Source organism: Camponotus vicinus, unplaced genomic scaffold, assembly GCF_025532165.1.
Source record: "Camponotus vicinus isolate PSW18456_S1 unplaced genomic scaffold, iyCamVici1.0 SCAF_8, whole genome shotgun sequence".
NCBI lineage: Eukaryota > Metazoa > Arthropoda > Insecta > Hymenoptera > Formicidae > Camponotus > Camponotus vicinus.
The window spans coordinates 18,465,458-18,487,968 of NW_028141980.1; the positions used below are offsets into that span (position 1 = coordinate 18,465,458).

Genomic DNA, 22,511 nt, shown 5'->3' on the forward strand with positions numbered 1-22,511 from the left:
TGTAATTTGCGTTTTATTTCATGTAAAAGTGTTACGATCCATTTTTTAATGTAATAAATTTGATTTGTTTTGCGCACTACCTTCTGTGTTCTTGGTTCTACAGCCTTACGTGATTAACTAATTGATTTATATCCTATGAACCTCTAATTACACGATTAATGAAAAAAATCTTTCTTCCAAATCTTTTTCTAAATAAAAAAATACTGTAAAAAAGCAAAAAATATTGCACTACTAATTGTAAGATATTTCAGATGTTTCAGTTATGCAAAGCACTATATACATATAGTATATTATACTAGCAGAGAGAGAAAGAGAGAGAGAGAGTTGATACTGTCTCACCATTTCAATATAACGTTGAATAAATATAAACGTGGATAGGTTTGACTCGATTTGTTTTCATAAAAAAAAAAGAGTGAAAATAAACGACAAAAGCAATCTACAATAGAACACAAAGTATTATACAAACATGTTATATACATATTATTATACCAACTCCGTATCGAGTTTAAAACGGAAAAAAATATCGCATTAAAACTGGCCGCTGACAATCATTTTTAAACAATAGAATAGATATGCAGAAATAAATTTTTATGAAATATATCATAAATTTTACGTTTTATTGTATTAATATTTATCTATTTTTCTATTTATCTGTTTTTCTTGGCGTTTCTTTTTTGCTTATTAAAGATTTATGTCATTCGTGGTCTCCGTCCGTTCCATGGATTAGACAATATTTTATGACAAAATTCAACAGTGATTACTCGTTGCAGATTTGCCATTCTATATGCCCTAAATAAACGCAATAATCTGTGAATATATACTAACACACATGTATATACATACATATGTTTATAAAATTTTCAATATTAAAATATAATGAGCATATAAAATATATGATTGAATTGTACGAATTATACGTTATGCGTATTGCAGTTACCTCTATTTGTATATTTTTTAAGACTAATCAATATCATATCAAGGAAAAAATAGTAGAATGATAAATAAAATTACATAATAGATATAATATTATAATACGTTAACATTTTTCAAAAATTTACAAATATTATTTACTTGTTTTAAGTATTTTAATTATTGTGGATATCAGGTTAATTAATTTGATCATTATTCAACATGTTAAATATCTCTTAGGACAACATGTACAACAGTCAACCCTACCAGCAGAAATCTCACCTACTGTTGACGTGATGCCCTTAAAAGACGCGTCGATTTACGAAAGGCGTCAGATGACACCAACAGATGGTTCTGTGAGGTCAGATGAAGGTTATCATTCCAATGGCTATCACGATGAAATTTTGACGCCGCCTGAAGAGAGCAGCGAATCCGATAGTGAGAACAATTATGTGCTGGACTTTAGTAAGTCATCGGTATGCGGCAATGAAATTTTGAAACAAGACAATACCGCAACGAAGAACGAATACAGGAAAGTCAAAATCAAGATATCCAAGACCTATGGCAACTTCCAGACAACAAAAAACATAACCGACAGCCCGACGAAGGACAAAGACCAGGAACTGTCTAATAGAGCAGTTACCCCAGAACTTCAGAAACCGATCGCACCGATTTCGCCCATCATTCTACAAAAGAGTACGATATTGTCAACTGTAAATGAAGATGAGATAGCTGAAAAGAAGCCCTTTTACGAACCGGAGGTCAAAAATAGCAACCTGTCTGCGTCTGGTAGATCTGCCTACCTGGTCAACCCACCCAGTAGTTCTATCCTGGAGAACATTTTACTGCGCAACAGTACGGATAACAATAACAATAACAGTCATGGTCACCATCATAATAGCGGTTCACAACAACATCATCAACATCATCAGATGCATCATCAGACTCACGTAGACTCGGTGACACCGCCACCTTCCAGTCCCACCGAAATGGCGTATTCTTACAAAAAGTCTCATCGTTACAGTAACATTCTGCCCTGCAGTCCAGATTCCAGCTCGAACTTGCCCTTGCAAACGGATACGTGCGTTAATTCGACCAGCGGTAATGGCAGTGCGTTGCCCAGCATGCAGAGTCCCACCGGCAACATGCACTCTAGTACGGGAGGACCGCATTCGAGCACCGGAGGAAGCAACGGTAGCTTGCCGATGAATCCCGGAAGCTTGCATTCATCCAGTAACGCCGGTAGTATTCATTCCAGTACAAACGTACTTTCATCTAATGCAATACTGACGTCTACCAGCAACCTGCACTCGGCATCCACGACAATAAACAGTTGTCCGCTAAAGCGAAAGACCAAATCGCCATCACCGTCGTCGAATCAAAGCGGCATTTCTACCCCTACGACGATTCTTTATTCCGGCAACTCGGGCGCTACCGGCTCGGGAAGTTGTCAAATCGAATCTGCCAGTCCGGTCTATCCAAATTCTGCCGGCAATAGTAGTAGCGGCAGCAGTAGTAATCAGAGCATCTCACCAATCTCGCCGATCCAATCACCCTCGTCCTATGGTCCGTACGGTAATTTGTATGGCCATCAAAACGGCTCGCTGCATCATAACGTGGAAGCGCCGTTATCCATCAATTGCACCGCCTATTCGCCCACACCGAGCGGCAACGTCGGTGTTTATGAAAGGTCTACGGACGCCAGACGGTTGGAGGCGGCCACCAGCAGCAATGGCCACCAATTACCCACCTCGTCGACCATGCAAATTGACAGTAACCAAGCGTTAATCGCAGGAACGCATAATCTCCACTTGGGCCATCACCCAAGTCTCACTATTCACCCTAACTCTTCGTCGTTCCTAAATAGATATTCGCCGGCGAGTTCTTTATCACCCGACGATCACGGTTGTTCCCAGAGCGGCTCACTCAGTCCCAACTCCCAGGGCTCGAGGGGTTACAGATCGCTACCTTACCCGCTCAAGAAGAAGGATGGCAAGATGCATTATGAATGCAACGTCTGCTGCAAAACCTTCGGTCAGCTGTCGAATCTCAAGGTGCACCTCAGAACACATTCCGGCGAAAGACCCTTCAAGTGCAATGTTTGTACCAAGAGTTTCACGCAGCTCGCACATCTTCAAAAACATCATCTCGTTCATACTGGTAAGCGTATCAATCCAATAGTTTCAAATAGTTAAAATAATATGCAGACACATAATATGAAAAATTTTTTTTATATTAATTATATCAATGTGTATATTTTATAAGATCTTTGCTTTTTCAGTCCATAGCAAGTTTACTTGAATAAAAAACCTTATATTTTCTTTATTTAAATTACTTAGACGTTATTATTTATTACTTTATCTAAAGAAGAATATATATTCCGAAAAAATTATCTCAAAAATATATATATTCTATGAAAATGCATAACACAATAAAAAATAATAAACAATAAAAAAAATAAGAAAATATATTTCTCTAATTTCTGCGTTGCGCGTTTATAAATTTTATATTTTATATTTTATATTATCTCTTAATATATATATATAGGGTGTTTCTTAATAAGTGCGAAAAATTTTAGATGATTCTTTGTTGAAAATTAAGGGGTTTTTTCATATAAAAATAAAATTAGAGTAAATGTTGGAAAAATTGGAACAAAAACAAAAGTATAATAAAAACCTAAAAACCTAATTTTTACCCCCATTTTTGGAAGAATGTAACTCTATAGGCAGGGATGTAGGAGTATATGTTTATATGAAAAATCCTCCTTAATTGTCGACAAAGAATCATCTCCTAAAATTTTTCGCACTTATTAAGAAATATTCTGTATATATAAATTTTTTTTCGAATTACATTAAATTTAGTTAATGTGTTTGAATTCCGAATTCTTAAATTAAATATTTATTAATATAACAATCTAGAACTCTGATTATAATTTGCATTTATATACAATACTTCCATCTTGTGATATAACAGTACTTAATCCGTTTATTTTTAGGTGAAAAACCGCATCAATGCGAGATATGCAAGAAGAGATTCAGCTCGACCTCGAATCTGAAGACCCACCTTAGACTACACTCTGGCCAAAAGCCGTACGCCTGCGATCTTTGTCCCGCCAAGTTCACCCAGTTTGTCCATTTAAAATTGCACAAGAGGCTGCACACGAACGAGCGGCCCTATACCTGCCAGGGTTGCGACAAAAAGTACATTAGCGCGAGCGGTCTTAGGACTCACTGGAAGACAACAAGTTGCAGACCGAACAACATCGAGGATGAGCTTGCACTCGCCGCGGCCGTAGGTTCACCAACGTATTACGAATATGGTCCTGACATGAATGTTGGTAAGTGTAAATTCTCGATTAAATATATATACAGTTCATATGAAATAATTAAATAATAGCTTAACTATAGCTTCCTTGTTATAAACTAAAGCACTCATTGTGATAAAAAAAATTCTTATCATAGTCGACAAATTTGTCAATGCAAAGATCGAGACTTCGTTAAAATTATTCAATCGCACGAAAATAAAATAACGTAGTAGATAAGGGCGTTAAGATAACGCTAAACAGGCATATTATCCTCGTAGGAAATGTGCCCAAGGAATGCGAATTGGAGCATATCGATAATTACGACAGGCATGGCTCAGCGCATGGTCCGCACTCTACGTCTCTCCACAATTTGGAAAATTCTGTGGGTCGACCAAGCGTTATAGAAACGTCCCAGCCGCATATTATCGAATGTACATAAGTCACATGATGGGGTATCAGCCCCTTTCTCGCTCCGGCGTAAAATGTAACCGTGGAAACGTAAGCGAATTGCTCGCGATCGACTAGAGGAGAGAATGGAAAAGAGAGCTCATCTTCTTTGGAATGGCAGCAAGTACAAAAAGTTTTCGTAAGTAATATCGAACGAAAAATTTTCGCAAACTCCTTTCTGATTTTGATAAAATGTGATAAATTTAAAGCGATAAAATAACTGACATATTTCTATTAATAATATTTTCATAGATTATAAAGAATTTATATTAGCCTCTAAAGTTTTACATTTTGGAAAAATAACATTTTTTTCAAGATTTCATGGCTTTAAATAATAATAAATAAATTATTACAAAGTTAAATAATAGTAAATAATAATTAAATTATTTTAAAAAAGGTTTATTGATTTTTTGTTTAAGTTATATTTAATTTTTTTATCATTTTCACTATAATCGATTAAATTATTAATCATTTCAAGTGCTAAAGTTGAATATTAACTGAAATGAAGTGAAAAAGATTCTAATTTATTTATTTTAATTCGTTCTCTATAAAAATATAATAGAAAAATCGTTCAATTGATTGATCAATAATTACCAATCTAAAATAATATAATATATTTCTTATCAAATATTATTTAAAATTTTGTTGTTAATATCAAGGGCAAGTTTTAAGAAAATTTAAAAAAGGATAAGTTTTCTATAAGGAAATTAACGATATTTTGGCTAGAGACGCATAAATTATCCCTTCCTTATAAATACACATACTCATTTCTTCTATATTTTTATTAACATTATCAACGGAATTGATAATGAGAAGAAAAGAATAGTTTAAAATTAAATTTAAATGGTTGATTAATATACGATAAGATTGTAATGCTATTATTCCAAGAAAAATGAGAAAGATTATAATATATGCATAATAGAATACCAAAGTCGCTCGGTTTTCTACGAGAAATGTTCTCGATTACTTTTCCACGATGCATCTTAGGATCGCATGTCGAAGATAGTGATTATCCGAATAAAAAATTGTTTAATAAAATTTTTAAGATTTTCTATAAATTCAAATAAAAAAAAGCTTTAGTTTATATTTTATTTAGATTTATAAATATGATCAAAAAAATCTCATCTTTTTCTCATTTCATCTCATTGAATCATCAAATTTTAATATACAAAAAACATGTCCATAAGTAAATTCGAGATGTATAAAATAATATACAAACAAACTATTGAATTCTCGTGATTTGTTCCAGAAAAAAATATATCAATGCTGTTGTTTCCATTATAAATAGAAAAAATAACGGCATCAATTCGTTTACACCAATTTATCTAAAAAATGTAACAGTAACGACATTACAAATATAATATAATGCATACAATATTTCCCAATCTTAGTAAGTAAATAATAAGAGAATAGAATCAATTCGTGAAATATTATCAGAAAATAATCGTCACGATATTTAAAAAAAAAATCAACGTTTATCCCTTACATATCGCACGAATAGTTTTTACAAAACGAAATGTCACGATATCTTCGACATGCTAAGGTCGGTGTGTAAAATGGCGGATTTTGTCGGCACCCGTCATGAGATGTTCGCATAATGTGCAAGCAACAACAGCAAAGAGTAACAAAAAGAATACGAACAACCAGAGACGACACGACTGCAACTATACGAGACCTGTACCTGTATATACTAATATTACTCTATTAATTATTCAATAATTTAAAAAAAGATAATATAAGAAGTTCTAATTTATGAATACCCATGTATATATAAGCATGCATGCGTGTGTGTATTTACGTATATATACATCCGTGTGTACACATGTATAAAGTATATAAACTTACATGTATATGCATGTGTGTATATATGTGCGTGTGTGTGCATCGTTACCGGTTAGCGAACGGTAGACTGCGCTTTACTGTAACGTTCCGCGGTGCAAATTTTATTAAAAATAGAATAATTTATTGATGTGTATAAAAAACAAAATGTTACGATCATCGACATGAATTTCTATTATACTCATTATTATCATACTCGTGACTTTCATATGATATTCATTTTTTATCGATTGATGTGTATAATTTTCTCTTTTTTCTTAGATGCTTTTTTTTTTAAATTTCTCCAAACGAGAGATTTTACATTTATGATAATGTGTTAATATTTATCGAAATTTCGTCGAATTTTCTCGTTAGGATAACGATAATGAGATCTCTTTTTTTTCGGATGTCAATTACAGAGTAAAGCGATAAAGATAATCGTACATCGAATCATGTACTGCAATTTTTTAATCTTCCTATTGTATGTTATTGTTAACATTGTTATTTATTCTTCGATATATGTCTAATATCGTTATTCAATTAACTTTCATACTCGAGTGTGTTTCTACTACAGCTTTTTTAGATTAATTCTTTCTTCTCATGCAATGTTTATATATTGATTAGAAAAGAACATCTTATAAATTTTTAATTGTCTAAAAAAATTTTCTTGTTTTGGTAAAAATTTTCTTCGATAAAAAATATATATTTATATACTTTTCAATTGATTAAAATCTAAATATGCAGACGGCATCGTTTGTGAAATCGAAAGTTATGGTAGAAAATCTAGTCAAAACATTTTAACGAGAATTTAGCGCACGTTTATACAATATGTCCATCAAGTTCTATTTATTTTTTTAAGAAACAATCTGACTGGGAGAAATAAATTGTCGATGAATGTATAAGTCATCTAAAAAGGTGTGATGGAAGGAAATTTCCAAGAAGCTTTCCAAGAAGCTTTTAAGATTCATCAACATTTTATTAATATATTAAAAATTGTGAACAAAATTTTTTTAACCTCCTGCTATTGTTAAAAAAATAATTTTGAAATTTTAATTTTAAAAAACAATTTTGATGGACATACTGTATATTGTATATCACTTAAAAAATTATATCTTTCAAAATTGAATTAAATTTCCACGAAAACAATTTATCAAAAGATCATTTTGTGCGCATGAATAATCAATTTTTTGATTAGTACGTTGTATTTGTTATATACAACAGAAAAAGAAAAAATTAGAATTAACGAATATAATTGTCGAAGATCTATTGTTTCTTTTTCATTGATTTTACATTCATTTGGCGAATTCGTACTTCCATTAATGATAAGCTGGGTGAAATTAGTTAACTCTGAGCGCAGCTTACCGTATATAATGCGAGACAAATCTTTTTTACTGAACGGCGATTCATTCTGAGATTTGATGAAAAATCGGAAGAACTTTCTAAAAGAGTAAAAATTTTAAACGCAGAATCGATGTTCCCGAAATGCCGTTCTGTAACAATATCGATCTAAAGGGCGTATCGCAGACTGATATATATATATATATGACTATCGAGCGTTTGTGAGATTCTAAAACATCGCGATACGATTCTGTGCGAAACGAGAGAATGAAGAGAGAGAGAAAGAAAATTTGTGTACGTATGTATGTGTGATATAGAGAGTAAAAGTGATTTTCAAGATTATAGGAGTGCAGAGAATGTTAGGGAATGATTATTCTAAATTTTGGCTTCCTTCGCAAAATCCTCCGGAGCTTCAGTTTCGCAAAAATTTTCTCTTCACATTCGAGATGCTATGTAATTAATTTAATTCAAAGAAACTTATTTCTAATTGATTCTTTCATCTTTCGGAACATAGCGAAAAAACGCACAACGTCTCCTCTACTAAAATCGCTCGAAATTTTTGCGAAACTGATGATCTTTCTTTCTCCATTCCCAAATACTTATTATATTGTACTATCCATCATCTGTCTCTGCTCGCCGGACAATGTCAAATGCAAATCGAATGAAAAAATTCTCCTCGACAATTATATAAGTTTAACGAGCATTCGAACTCGATTCGCGAGACAAATGTGAGACGATGTATCGTATAAATCCACAGGGCCTCTTTACACTCTTATAATTTGCTAATATATCTTCTTTAATAATCAGGCAACGACTGTATGCGCGGGCTGTATGGGATATCGAATTCTATACAAGTGTAGCGGTTAATCTCCGCTCAAGATGCTGCCGTGATCAGGCTCCATGTACTCCTCAGAACCAGCGCGTTACGCACTTTTAGTACCCGTGTTGTATGAGGAGTCTGCGCGCATGTTTCACGCCATGAAGAACGACACTGGGAAACACGAGCAATGCAAGATGAAAAAGGAAGACATAGCGACCTAGAAAAAAAAAACATCTTGGAATTCATTATGCAATAAGGAGTGTTACAGCAATAATTTTTTTGATGATGATCGTGATTCCTAGTGATGTTTCTTATACAGCCCGAGTGTCATTCTGTACATTTTGCATCGATTTCCTACCTTGCCTGCATTTTGAAAGCACTATAAATGAATAACGAAATAAAGCAGAGGTAGAGGAGGAATTTAGGCGTTTTAGGATTCTGAATCACGAAAGCTAATAGAGCGAGAAAGGATGAGAGAGAGAAGGTGCGTAGAGAGGCAAACGGAAGTAAAGACCATGTAAATACATATGCTGAAAGTAGTGAAATATCGAGAGAAATCGGACACGAGGGCTACTATCGCCTCGAGAACAAAACAAGCAATATTTAGTTATTATCATCTCGTAATAATTAAACGATAAAGCTCCAACTGTAGCGTGCACGTACGCGTGGACGCACTCGTACATATTTAAACGCGACTATAAATTAAATGTTAATTATCCTTACACTTTGTGTATGTATGTATGTGTGTATATATATATATGTATATATATATATGTTTATGTATATATGTATGTATATATATGTATACAGTGAAATTGTTACGCATTTATTATCATTATTATTGAATAGGTAATGCTCAATTAGCATTTGTTTCTTAAAATAAAGAATAAATATATGGCTGTTGGATATTTATATGCACTATATCACTATCACATCTCCATACATTGTTATAACCCAATATTATTTCTTGTGTTGTTAATAGTCGAATATGTGAAGAAAACGAAATTATATTCGATTGTAATGATTATGAGAAAAAAAGAAACGATGGATATGACTTTGATACCATAGGATTGAAACCACAGGAGTGGAACCACAGGGCAATTGATTTCCAGTTTTTATTGTAAATTAATCTACAATCACCATATTCTGATCCGTCGCTGCTTACATCATTATTATAAATAATAAAATGCCACAGCAATGCTATTCGCGCATACATGTCACTTATTATATCCACATATATGTATGTGCATACGTCCCATCGATTCGAATTTGTCCGATGCGAGCCCGAAATTTTTCATAACTTCGTGCCATAAAATATTTGATTTGTTACATGATTCAAATTTTGCTAGTCCTTCGCCATAAAAATTGATACTGTTGGCAAACTGCAGTCACGCAAAACTACAATCGCCGAAAAATAAAAAGGAAGGAAGCTATCTAAATTGTTACATATAAATTTTGCACTTGCATAATTGATCTCCCCTAGATGGAGATGCGAGTAAGTCCTTCTTTCGATACACATATTGTGAGAGAATATAATATACACTTCTATAGTAATTAGAAAAATAATACGATTTCGCCCTGTTAATGGAAACAATTAACTATATGCGTAATGTACCACATGTGTGATTTATACGGGTATGGACATTCGAGTACGTTGTCAGTTAATCAATTCCCTGGAAACAATACGAGAAACGGGACTCACTTCACACCAGCTGTTGGAAATATATTGATTGATGCGCTATTTTATACGCTATCGCATTTTCAACATTTAAAGTATATAATGCCGTTAAAGATTAACAAAAATCCAATATACTTACCTTATCAAGGTACAGGACTGTCTGTTCCACTTCCACTGTTGGTCCCAGCTTCTGTCTTGGTAGCAGCCACTCGATCACCTCGTTTAGACGTTTTCGATAACGACGCTACTTCCTTTAGCAAACTGGATATCTTGAGCTGCATATTAGAAATCTTCGTTTCATATTCCTTTTCCGATGCTTTCATTTTATTGCGCAACTCGGTCTCCGATGTGAAATTTTTCGCCTTGAGTTCGGTAATCTGCAATCATCAATGTTGATTAATTATTTTATCGCTCTTATTTGGTTCGAGAAACAGGAGCTTTTCGGGAATTCTTTACGTACTTGTCTATCTTTTGCTAATAACTGACTGTCTTTTATACTGATTTGCTTTTGAAGATGCGCTATTTTTTCTTTGAGTTGCGTAACCGCCACGACGTGATCCGAACTATTTGGATCGTGCGGATCGTGCACGCCAGCCATCCGCACCACTTTCGCGGGAGTGGGACCATTCGTGTCGCCGCCCTCAGATTGCGGCGGCAGCTTTGTCACATCGACCCTATGCGGTCTCTTATTGTGGCCTTTTAATCTACAATGGAAAGTGTGAAACATAAACGCGAATTCCGTTGATGCGTAACCTGCAAAGTTTACCGAACACACATCTTGCATGGATTCGAAAAATTAATGTCCGCGCAATATAAAGGCAAGCGCAAAGTTACCTTGTGAAATTATATATTTTGATAATTACTTTTGTTCCTTGTGCTTTGCAGCTCGCTGTTGTGCCATTTTCAAATGCGCCCTTCTATCTGCATCCGATTGCTTTGTTTTTGCCAATGCTCGTTTATATGACAATGTACAGAGCCAACATAATAATTTGCCATCCACCTAAAAATCAAAACATCACCATAATCGATTTAGTAACATTATGATAGGGTAGAGATTTATTACCATGTACCAACAAGAGAGAGAGGGAGAGAGAGAGAAAGATGTCTTAGCTGTAGAAATTACACTTGATGTTTATTCGCTCTCTCTAAAAAAAGAAAAGAAATTGTGACAGGAAGTCAAACATATCAATTCAGGAAATATAACTATTATAGCAAAATTGCAAAGCTATTCTCGATTATCCAGAATAATAAAACAGATTTTAAAGTATTTGTAAAGTATGAAAAAATGTATACATAAATTTTAAGTTTTACATATATATAAATTTCTTATAATAAAAATACTTATTATTTAAAGGATATTTAAAGTATCAAAAAATTTTAAAGAATATATGTAATAATTACAAGGAAATCATATATTGCATTATACTTATAGGATGAAATTCAAGTTTATTTATGTGTATCCCTAGAAGGACAAGAGTAAGTTGTGTCAATAAATGTAAAAGAATATCCGGGAAAAAACAATATATATAATCTCGGTATTAAATCTCAATTACAATATAATTATATCACACAGCTAGAGATCATCTCTTTCTCTAGCAATAATGAGAGAAACAAGCATATTGTTACCTTCTTATCTTCATCCTGTCTATCGAAGGCACACTTCTGCTTGCATTGTTCACATGTAACTGGTGGTCCATAGCGTTTCTCCGAGTTTGTACATCGTTGGCATTTGCTACCAATAAATGCAGCTATAGTATTGCAGTACTCGCAAGCCGATGGCTTCCCATAGGATTTTACATTTTGTTCGCACTTTTTACATATAGTGCTGGTATTGCCTTTTCTGCAAAGTTAAACAGATTAGAATAATGCACAGTTTTATTTATTCTATTTTATATTTTTATAAATGATATGACTTACATGGTTTGTTGGAATTCTGATCTGCAATACGTACATTTCACCACAGGAAATGCTCCTCTACATTCCTACATAACAACAAATTTTCTTAAATATTATCAGAAGTATAATTGAAAATATTTGTGTATGTGTGTGTGCACACATACACATATATAATATTATCTGTATATATAATATTCCATAATAAAAAAAATCAATATATGATAAAAAATTTGTATTTTCAAAACATTATTCCCGAATTCTCGAATTTAACCAACATTTGTGTCATCGCGATTGCAATAAAATTCTAAAATAATTCATCGCGAAAAATGCACTTTATTGGTGTTTAAAAAATTTTCTTAATTTTCTATATGCGTTTTATTATTTACATACGAAAACGCAACATGTTTACATACAAATTGACTCTTCTAACGCTACGAAAATAACGTCTTGTTTCTAATAAATAATTCGCAATAAATCGTTTTCTTATATTTCGTAGCGCAATTTCGCCAAGTTATTTGCAAGAGAGAAATCTCTCCGACAGCCTTTCGATAAAGTAGAATCGTCGCGTGGAAGGTACGCCGTAAAAACGACGCAGAAACGCGAGACTTCCGCGGACAAATGGGCCGTGGTTTGTTCGCGTACCTTGCACAACTGCTGTCCGGGCGAGAGATCTTCGAAGGGATGCCTGGAGAAGCACCGGGAGCACGCGAAGAGCGCTTGCATATTGTTCGCGCTCATCGTTCGGCAGCAAGTCGGCAGTCGCTGGATACGTCACTGGACAACGAGATCGAGGGAGCAGCAGCGGCAGCCGAGAAGAGGCGCGATAGCTCGACAAGGCGAGAACGGCCGTGCGCGGTTATTTGTTTCGCGACAAAAAAAAAGCAACAGAACGAAAAAAATCGACGCCAACGCGTAGCAACGCGAAAATTGTCCCGATCGCGACTCTATCCCTCCGAGAAACCGGTTGTTGACTTTTACGTAGCCATCTGCGACCGCCGCGACTGAGCAATATGGCTGCCGTGACAGCGTAAGTGGCCGTTCGAGGGCGCCACTCGCGGCTACGTTCGGATCGTTCGCCATCCGGCGTTCAGAAAATCATCCAATAGTAGCGCAAATTCGATCGCACCCACGCAAAGCATATTCGAAAAGAAAATGGTTCCTTCTCCATACATAAAATTATTTAAATGCAAATATATGGAACGAAAATATCTTGGATAAAATATTCAATATCCAATATTGATGTTTAGCTGAATAAATTGGATATTTTATTGATGAAAATATTTATATTAATTATATATCGAAAAGAAGAGGGAATAGCAGCAAGTCGCAGGCTACTATTGCGCTATTGGATGTAAACGAAAAAGAGAAGGGAAAACCGACAATAAAAATACGTACCTATAATACAGCTGATAATTACTCTAATCGCAATTCAATTCCGCTGAGAAACCAATTGTTGATTTTCCACGTGTATTTATTTATGACTAATCGTGACAGCTTACCATGACAGCAGTTCCGCGCTCGGATTGCTATATGACATGAAGTATCCAATTTATGTCACATGTGTGAATTTAGCTGAATATAATTAAATATATTTTATCGATAAAAAAATGTTACGTTAATTGCTTTTAGATACCTAATTTTATATAAAGTAATATTTCTCCGCAGAAAGCAATCAATTTCTTCATAAATATCGTTAGGTATATGTTAATTAATCGTAATTAATTAAACAATTCTTAGAGAATCTCGTTCAAATAATTAGCCAGCACGGTGCCTCGCGTATCGATCGGTAACGCGTCAACCTACCGCGAGAATCACTCCCCGTTTGATAACGACGCGAAATTTACCTACGGCTGCGCGTCTTCGGTGTATTGTCTCTTCGGTGACCGCGCGACACGGCCACCGAAGCTAATGGAATCTTCACGATACGGGATCCGTTACGTGGTATTGTCGCGCCGCGCGTCCGTCCAGCGCTATCGCGGGGAGGCGACACTGGAGAGTCGCGATCGCGCGTGGTCCGTGTCTGTGATTTCTGTGATTTCGCGAAGACGCTCTCAGCGAAAATGACGTCCCGTCACGAAAAGGAGCGTGCCAAGCAGATCCAGGAGAAATGTCAAAACCTGCTGACGCAGATGCTCCGCGATGAAGATAACAAGTATTGCGTTGACTGTGACGCGAAAGGTTTGTCTGACAATGGGAGAGCGTGTCCTATTGCTTCTACATGTGCTTCCCTCCTATACTTTCTCAGCGTCGAGCGTTTTTCGAGAATATTAAACTCTTTGTACTACGCTGTGTAATTTTTATCGCGTCTGAATCTCTTTTAAAATCGATATTTACGTTTATCAACATCGATCACAAAATGACGTAGCTCCATAAAACGACGAGGCGTTTATGGATTTTTAATTTCCATGCTGACACGCTGTTAGTGGATTGTCTTTAACGCGTGACGTCGTCAGGATTTCTTTCAATTTTATTTATAATTACGAATACTTTAATTTTGGATAAAAAATTCATCACATATGCATCTCTCTTGCTCTCTCTCTCTTTCTTTCTTTCTCTTTTCCTCTCTCTTTCTCTTTTCCTCTCTCTATCTCTTGACGGATAATTAAGGTGATAAAAAATATACAGTCATTTTTGTGCATGTGATATATTATCATATACTTGAAAGCTCATAATTATTAGTCACAGATGTATATGTATCCTGTTGTATATAACAGATCAATTAGTTGACAAAACATTATTATTGATAGTTATTTTTCTTTTCCATTGAGCCTCTAAATAGATTCTCATATTTTCTCAGATAAGAGATAATATATTTATGATATTTTGGATGAATATATATTTTACAGGACCAAGATGGGCTAGCTGGAATTTGGGAATTTTCTTATGTATTCGTTGTGCTGGTATACACAGAAATCTTGGCGTGCATATAAGCAAAGTCAAGTCTGTTAATTTAGACACATGGACACCAGAACAAGTAGTAGTATGTAATATACATTTTAATATATAATGTGTAATATATACATTATTATATATATATTTTATATGTATATATTATATGAATCTTGTTATAAAGTTCACACACAATTGCTTTTACAGAGAAATTAATATCAATTTTTAATAACATTCAAATTTTAAAATTTTAATTTTTGTCTATATTATTTTTCATTATATATATATATATATATATATATATATATATATATATATATAATTGTATGAAAAATACTATAAAACCAGAAATTAAAATTCTTAAAATGTAAATATTAAAAATTGATATTAATTTTTCTACAAAAGCAATTTCTTATAAAAGCAATAAAAATATAATGAGACATTTAATAGCATCAATATAATGAAATAGTTTTATTTATTTTTTGCGTATTTTGTATATACACATACACATATAGATATAGATAATAGATTATATTCTTCTATATACTGTATGTATAGGTTTTCCCAATATAAATTCCTTAGATAAAATTCCTTAGATAAATAAATAATATATACATATTTTACAAATAAAATTAAAGAATATTTCACCATATTGAAGCTGTTTTATTCTATTTTTATCAATCTTTGTAAACTTTATACTATATACTAATGTGCTAAACATTTAATATTACACTTATATATAATTTATATAATTTATTAGGATAAAAATCTAGGATAAACATATAACTTTCTTTAATAAATTTCTAGAGCTTACAACAAATGGGCAATTCTCGAGCCAGAGCAGTCTATGAGGCAAATCTTCCTGATAGTTTCCGAAGACCACAAACAGATTGTAGCCTCGAAAGTTTTATTCGGGCAAAATATGAACATAAAAAATACATAGCCAGAGAATGGGTTCCACCTCCTTTACCAAAAGTATGACTGTTATACCTATTTCAATATTTGCTTCTCAAAATATAATTTTAATTAAAATATAAACATTAAAGTACATGTATATAAAGAAACTTGTTTTGCAACTAAGATTTTGCTTTGTGAATTGAATTATTTATTTAGTGCAGATAAATTGTCTCTTGCCTACAATAAATTATATGTATGAAAAAATATTTGTGTGCAATATTAATTTTATATTTACAAGATTATCATGATGTGCTTGTTAATTTAAATAAAAAATATTATTATCATAGGTTAATTGGGACAAAGAACTCGATGAAGAAGCTGAAAGACAACGCAGACGAAAAAAGGAAAGTTCCGAAGCAACCACTGTACTCCCACTTGTAAAAAAACCGGAAGTAGTGCCTCAATTGCCAAAACCTCGCAGTTCTATCAGTCCTAAACTTGGCAGAACAAAAGAAAACTCTGCAATTTTGGATCTCTTAGGTCTTGGTATGTTTTCATCTCTTGTATTTATAATCTGTGAGATATAAACATCTTATTTACATGAATCTAACAGATGCACCAGCAACTAACCAAATAAATGCAAATGGTTCTGGGGATGATATATTTTCTTCCTTTTTGTCTGCCCCACCTGCTTCAACTGCTACAACTGGAAATGACATTTCTAATGGAAGTAAAACAACTGCTACTATAAGTAAAAGCGAAGAAGAAAGTTTCTTTGAACAGTCGGTGCCGCTATCTCAAGAAAAAAGCAAAATGACAAAGGACAGTATTTTAGCATTATATGGTACACCAAGTCATCAATCAGCGATTTATGGTGTTCCAGGTAATGTACATGTCATCGAAATACTATTAATTTGAAAATTAATATATTAAATATTATATAAATGTTATATTGTTATGTACACATATTTCAGGAGGAATGTATTCTCAACATTCCATACCATATAAACAGCAAATATCAAATGTGGGTACATTTGGACAACAAAACTCTCTGGGTCAAATCGGTCAACTTCCTACACAAATGCCGAATCAGATACTTGTCAATCAAAATCAAATTGTAACAAATCCTAATTCGATAGGTGCTGTAGGCGCTAATCCTTTAGGTTATGTAGGGCAAATAAATCAACTAAATGGTGTACCAAATGCTGCTATTACAATGCCACCTCAAATGGTACATAAAGTTTTTGCATGTTTATATATTAGTAATTATCATTATCATTCCTTTTTTTTTATATTTGAAATTTTCAACTTACTTTGATTTTGTAGATGATGCAGTTAGGACAAACTGGTATTACTAGTAATAATGGATGGAGTGGTATGTTGACACAAAATATTCAACCAGCTCCTGGCAGCAATCCTTTCTTCAATTTAACAACACAGCAGCAACAAACTGCTGCATTTGGCACTCAAGTATGTAAATTTCAACAAATATATATTTTAAGATAGTTTGTCTTGTGTGTGTATGTGTATGCTAAATGAATATATAAATAAGTAATAAATTTTCATCTATGTATTATGTCATAATATTTTTATTTGTATACAATTTGTATTATATCTATCATTTTTTTTATATCTATCATAATATTTCAGTTGCCACAACAAATGTCACAAGTGTCTCTGGGTGATATGAATTTTTCCTCTGCGACAGGCAAACCTACCAATACTGCCGCGTTACCCGGGCAGACTCTTTCCACCAATTTGTGGCAGTAAAAAATATTGCAAATATTGTGAATTTTTGTTATCATTCAATGTTGTATACTAATGTTGACAGTCTATTATCCATCATAATAATAATTCCATGTCTTTTCGTCGGATGTTGCTTCAGATAGTAATAGAGCCGATGGAAACACAAAAATGGGAACACAAAAAAGAAAACTATTCGAATACTGTTTCATAATTTGTGAATGTGTATAGTGCTTTGAGTTGATAAATATTTTTCTTCAAAAGCCTGTGCTAGCTTTTAATGTTATTGTTGGTGAAAAATGATTGGAATAAAACGAATCTTTGACTGATTGTAAGAGGAGTTATTTAGTTAGCGACACTAAATATGTACCTTATGGTACAAATTGTGCTGTTAAAATAAGAGCTTTTTGTAATTGCGATTAAAGTATATGCCAGGGTCCATTTCATCACAACAAAGTATTAATTCAAATTGGTGACGGAAAATGATATAATTTTAGCTCAGGTTTCGTTGCTATTCATGCTTGACAAATGTGTTCGTGAGTTTATTCACAAAAATGTAAATCCTGCAAGAGAGAGAATGACATAGCATAAAGCATATATATTCTCATATCGGATAGCATCGAAAATTTAATTTGTTAAAATTATATCAAGCTCTGATTCAAATAGAAATATATATACATGCATATACAAGTTTTATCAGAGATGTAAAAAGACTTAGATCTTCGATGTATTTTTAAGGTACTATAATTGACACATGTGCAATATGTGTCCACATTCTGTATTATTGATGAATAAATGCAAAATATTACAAATACATGATATCACACATGTATTTTAGTTTAATAAAGCATAGAATATTACTATTGTGACAATGATTGAAATAGTTTTCTCTTGGTAATTATTACAAATATTTATGAATTATGAGAAAAATTCATAAATTATATGCATTAATGCATTATATGCATTAATGCTAACAATATTGCAATGTTTTAATTTATAATCATTTTAAATTACTTAAAAGGTATATTAGAAATTGAAAAATCAAAAAATATATAATATTTCTATTCTTATAAAACCTATTTTATTATATATGATTTTGACTGATTAAAAACAACAATTATGTAACTAGAAATTTTGATGTAATGTCGCAAGTTAATTATTGTTAATCGATAATCGTTAAATTTCAACTGGAGAGAGAAAGACAACATAATTACATAGTTACAGAGAACAAATTTTATTTGTTTCCATTTATTTCTTCTCGCTCTGAAGTCGAAGCTTCAAAATTCATCGCGCAAAATTTTTAAAATCAATTCGAAACTAGCCCGCGTCTTGTTGCTGTTGAACAGTAGCGACTCACCGGAAGTCAACGGAGATTTCACGCCATCTGCGTCGCTTTATTTATGCGCAACCTCCTTTTGCGCTAGACACGTTTATTAGAAAGCCACGTGAGAAGCGAATATGGATAAACCAGTCGTTTTGGCACGCGTTATCAAGGTCCTGGGTCGCACTGGTTCGCAAGGGCAGTGCACCCAGGTGAAAGTGGAGTTCCTGGGCGAACAAAATCGGCAGATCATCAGGAACGTGAAGGGACCGGTACGAGAAGGCGACCTCCTAACCTTGCTCGAGTCTGAACGTGAGGCGAGAAGACTTCGATAATGCGGAACAGCAGCTTTATTCAATATTGGAAAACGGTCGCCAGCCACCACCGGACTTTACCAGCTATGGGTTTTCTACATGAATCTTCTGCACATGGATCGTCGATCGTCGATGATGATGAGTACTCCTGTCACATGTCGAGAGGATATCACCGATCCTACCATGCGAAATGAAATCGAACTGAATCGCACATTCTGCTCTTTTACAAACATTCCTAACGCAATAAGAATTCCACGATTTTTTCAATAAATCTCGGCTGGTAACCACAAATCTCTCAGTGTTGTTCTTGCGTTCTTCCTCGTCACAATTGTAATTTGTAAGAACTAGTGATAAATCACACAATAAATATACATTTTATCCTTGTATTTTATTTTTTGTTAAATAAGATATAAATGCATTAAGTACAAAATTATTGTATAAATTTTTGCATTTGATATAAAACAATTGTATATTTTGGAGCAATAAGAATTTTAGGAAGGTATATGTGCAGCAAATTTGATATCTCAGAAAATAGAAAACTATATGAAATAAAATTATATATAATTCAAGTAATTTTTACTCTATTCTTAACTACTGCAAAAAAATATCCTACTTTTTATATTACATATTAAAAATTTCTTATTTTCTTTTTTTTCATTTTAATGTTAAACATTTAAAAGACAAAAATATTAGAAAATATAATATATTTAAGATACAATGCATATGTGTAAAAATGTTGTATGTAAATCTTATAAAAATTAAGTGACTCATATTTATATACACATGTCCATATTGCTAAAATACAGTATTACATTATAATAATTACATATCGTAAATTATACAATTTAGGATAAACTAGAAATAATAATATTTCCACATTTACGAGAACTGTTATATTCTTCTTCGTTTTGGAGGAGGTGTATCACGTGGACTCGAAGAAGCTTTAGAAGAACTGTCCACACTTTGTCTAGTTGGTCTCTTTGGGATTCTTTTCAAAAGTTCGCGACCAGATTCAGAATCCTTGCGTTCCTTTTTCCCATTTGATGCTTAAAAGAAATACAATGGCAATTTGTGAGAGATTCATTAATTAAAATAGGCCACTAAATAATTGATATTAAAATGTCATTTACCACTTTCTTCTGAATCATCTTTGCCTTTTGAGCGACTCTTTGAAGATTTATGTTCTTTCCTTGTGTCTTTCATATCCCTAAACTTATCTTTCTTGAGCTCTATATCTTTTACATATTTCTTCATTTCTTCCTTCTTTTTTTCCATATCTTTGCTTCCTTTAAAATCACGTAATACGCTGTCTTTCTTTAAACTTTCCTTATCCTTTTCTTTCTTAATCTCTTTGTATTTATCTCTTTGATCCTTCAGTTTTATTTCTAATTCTTCTTTTTTTCGAGGCTTTCCTATAAATTCTGTTTCTGGTAAAGAAAAATCCATCTCTTGACTAGGAAAAGGTAAATCTTCCATGTCATCCTATTAAAAAATTTAATTTATATATATAATATATAATATTACATGATGTGTAATATTATATGACTTGGAAAAAAATTAGAATTTTTTCTTCTAGTGATAAATATATATATGTACTTTTTTCTCAAAATTTCTTTTATAAATCCAGATTTTTTTAATCATTGAAAAAAATAAATTCTAAACGTCTTTATTTGGTTTTATTTTTTTACGTTATTGCTCACCAAAGCCATAAGATCGTACATAGATTCCAAATGATCCCAAATCATCTTCAATGGCACGTCCTTGTGAATGGCAGCACGAAATTTCTCCCATATGCATACCATGTGAAAATATTTATTAATACCTTGAGAAACAATTAATTAAATTGCAATTAAGCATATACTAATAACATAACCTTAAATAGCTGCGCCGGCTTTTGTGTCTTACCAACTGGTTTGTGTCCGTTCATGGAGAAAAAAAGCTGAATCTCATTCTCCACGTTCCAATCTATCTCCTCGAACGAAGGTTCCGATTTTTCTTTTACGGCCATTTTATACATTAGTCTGAATACTATAAACTTGAATGAAGCAACTCTAGACTGAATATCAATTACTTGCGATCACTATCCAATCACTCTGTCATTCGATTGAATGATCAATTCACGTATCCTTCTTTCCTTTCTGGATTTCCGTCTTCTTCTGGGGAATAAAGTACCAGATCAATTTGTTTATCACATTCTTATGATGCTTATGTTTACATGCGTGCGTTGAAAAAAATACGATGGATTGTTCGGAAAATTTAGGTTTACAGTGACGATAAGCAAACAGAGGGAGCTTCCCAGCAAAGAAAGGTGGGCACAGTGTCACTCAATTGGCTATTGGCTATCGAATGAAGAATGTTTTAAGTTCTGAAAATTTTTCTCTTTAATATAATCGTTTCTGACGCAATAATTAAATGAATTTTTTCACATTCCTTACAGCATATATCAGAAACTATGCGTTGAAGACAGAATGATTGAGATTAAAAATTGAAATTTATTCAATTATGAATAAAGAAATTTTAACTTTCTTGTTCTGATTATTCAAACTCCAATATTTAATCTTCAATTTTTAATATAAGATAAATAAATATAAGGGAATTTATTAGGAAAGGGTGTAAAAAGTGCAGGTAAAACGAAAATCTATTGTGTTACCAGAGAGAAGAGACTGTGTTACCACTGGTTATCGTGTGTAGATGTGCTATATCGTAAATTTCTATCCGTATAAAAAGTTTCTTTCCTCTTTCGATTATCTTAATATTCAAATAATACTTAATATACTTATAATGCTTCCAGATACAATTCAAAAATTCAAATTTTCTATTGTTCTGTATCGAGTCTATCTTTTCTAACAATCAACAGTCATCAGGCCTCTTGGTCTAGGGGTATGATTCCTGCTTTGGGTGCAGGAGGTCCCGGGTTCAAATCCCGGAGGGGCCCTGTTTTTTTGTAAAAATAATTTATATTTTTTTTTAAATATAATCATTATAAGAATTATTATACAGAATAAATTATTGATAAAAATAATATAAATGTGTAAAAAAAACTGCAAAATCAGCTCCTGTCTATCTTTGTTTATAAAATCGACGCTCTTATATATAGTTTATAGTTACAGTTATTATTCAGTTATAATTAATTATTT

At 32.9% G+C, this 22,511-nt stretch overlaps 5 protein-coding genes and 1 non-coding gene across 11 annotated transcripts in view; 4 read left to right on the plus strand and 2 right to left on the minus strand.

Annotated features, from left to right (window-relative positions):
* The window catches only part of Blimp-1 (PR domain zinc finger protein 1), a 42,056-nt gene extending 32,497 nt beyond the window's left edge, over positions 1 to 9,559 (plus strand). For both annotated transcript variants that reach the window (XM_083105811.1, XM_083105812.1), the window contains exons 6-8: positions 1,150 to 3,069; positions 3,905 to 4,246; positions 4,492 to 9,559. In XM_083105811.1, the coding sequence (XP_082961937.1) occupies positions 1,150 to 3,069; positions 3,905 to 4,246; positions 4,492 to 4,652 (2,423 nt within the window). In that variant the 3' untranslated portion in view covers positions 4,653 to 9,559. The remainder of the gene's footprint in view (positions 1 to 1,149; positions 3,070 to 3,904; positions 4,247 to 4,491) is intronic.
* Positions 1 to 13,242, minus strand: part of LOC145975369 (protein FAM76A) — a 63,059-nt gene extending 49,817 nt beyond the window's left edge. For 3 of the 5 annotated variants that reach the window (XR_014439955.1, XM_083105817.1, XM_083105818.1), the window contains exons 1-6: positions 12,853 to 13,242; positions 12,232 to 12,296; positions 11,941 to 12,154; positions 11,178 to 11,314; positions 10,775 to 11,018; positions 10,454 to 10,691 (exon numbers count right to left, since the gene is read on the minus strand). Coding sequence is in view for 4 of the 5 variants with exons in the window: in XM_083105817.1 (XP_082961943.1) it covers positions 10,458 to 10,691; positions 10,775 to 11,018; positions 11,178 to 11,314; positions 11,941 to 12,154; positions 12,232 to 12,296; positions 12,853 to 12,948 (990 nt within the window). In the remaining variant the exon portion in view is untranslated. Of the gene's footprint in view, positions 1 to 9,737; positions 10,349 to 10,453; positions 10,692 to 10,774; positions 11,019 to 11,177; positions 11,315 to 11,940; positions 12,155 to 12,231; positions 12,297 to 12,852 lie in introns of those variants that run through there. The other 2 variants (XM_083105816.1, XM_083105815.1) reach the window with 2 other exon arrangements.
* Positions 13,243 to 13,847: 605 nt separating this feature from the next.
* LOC145975367 (stromal membrane-associated protein 1) lies at positions 13,848 to 18,553 on the plus strand. Its single transcript, XM_083105813.1, has 8 exons — positions 13,848 to 14,388; positions 15,057 to 15,190; positions 15,907 to 16,074; positions 16,344 to 16,542; positions 16,610 to 16,879; positions 16,971 to 17,227; positions 17,323 to 17,466; positions 17,647 to 18,553. Exons 1-8 carry the CDS (start codon positions 14,271 to 14,273, stop codon positions 17,764 to 17,766), a joined length of 1,410 nt encoding a protein of 469 aa, XP_082961939.1. The 5' UTR covers positions 13,848 to 14,270; the 3' UTR covers positions 17,767 to 18,553.
* Positions 18,554 to 19,130: 577 nt separating this feature from the next.
* Positions 19,131 to 19,665, plus strand: LOC145975656 (small ribosomal subunit protein eS28). The gene has a single exon (XM_083106293.1). The coding sequence runs from the start codon at positions 19,198 to 19,200 to the stop codon at positions 19,393 to 19,395; it is 198 nt and encodes a 65-aa protein (XP_082962419.1). The 5' UTR covers positions 19,131 to 19,197; the 3' UTR covers positions 19,396 to 19,665.
* Positions 19,666 to 20,061: 396 nt separating this feature from the next.
* Positions 20,062 to 21,686, minus strand: Mrgbp (MRG/MORF4L binding protein). Its single transcript, XM_083106292.1, has 4 exons — positions 21,280 to 21,686; positions 21,075 to 21,196; positions 20,505 to 20,856; positions 20,062 to 20,420 (listed from the first exon to the last, which is right to left on the minus strand). Exons 1-4 carry the CDS (start codon positions 21,389 to 21,391, stop codon positions 20,266 to 20,268), a joined length of 741 nt encoding a protein of 246 aa, XP_082962418.1. The 5' UTR covers positions 21,392 to 21,686; the 3' UTR covers positions 20,062 to 20,265.
* A 551-nt stretch (positions 21,687 to 22,237) lies between these two features.
* Positions 22,238 to 22,309, plus strand: Trnap-ugg (transfer RNA proline (anticodon UGG)). Its single transcript has one exon. It is a non-coding gene; the product is annotated as a tRNA-Pro (tRNA).
* Positions 22,310 to 22,511: the final 202 nt, after the last annotated feature.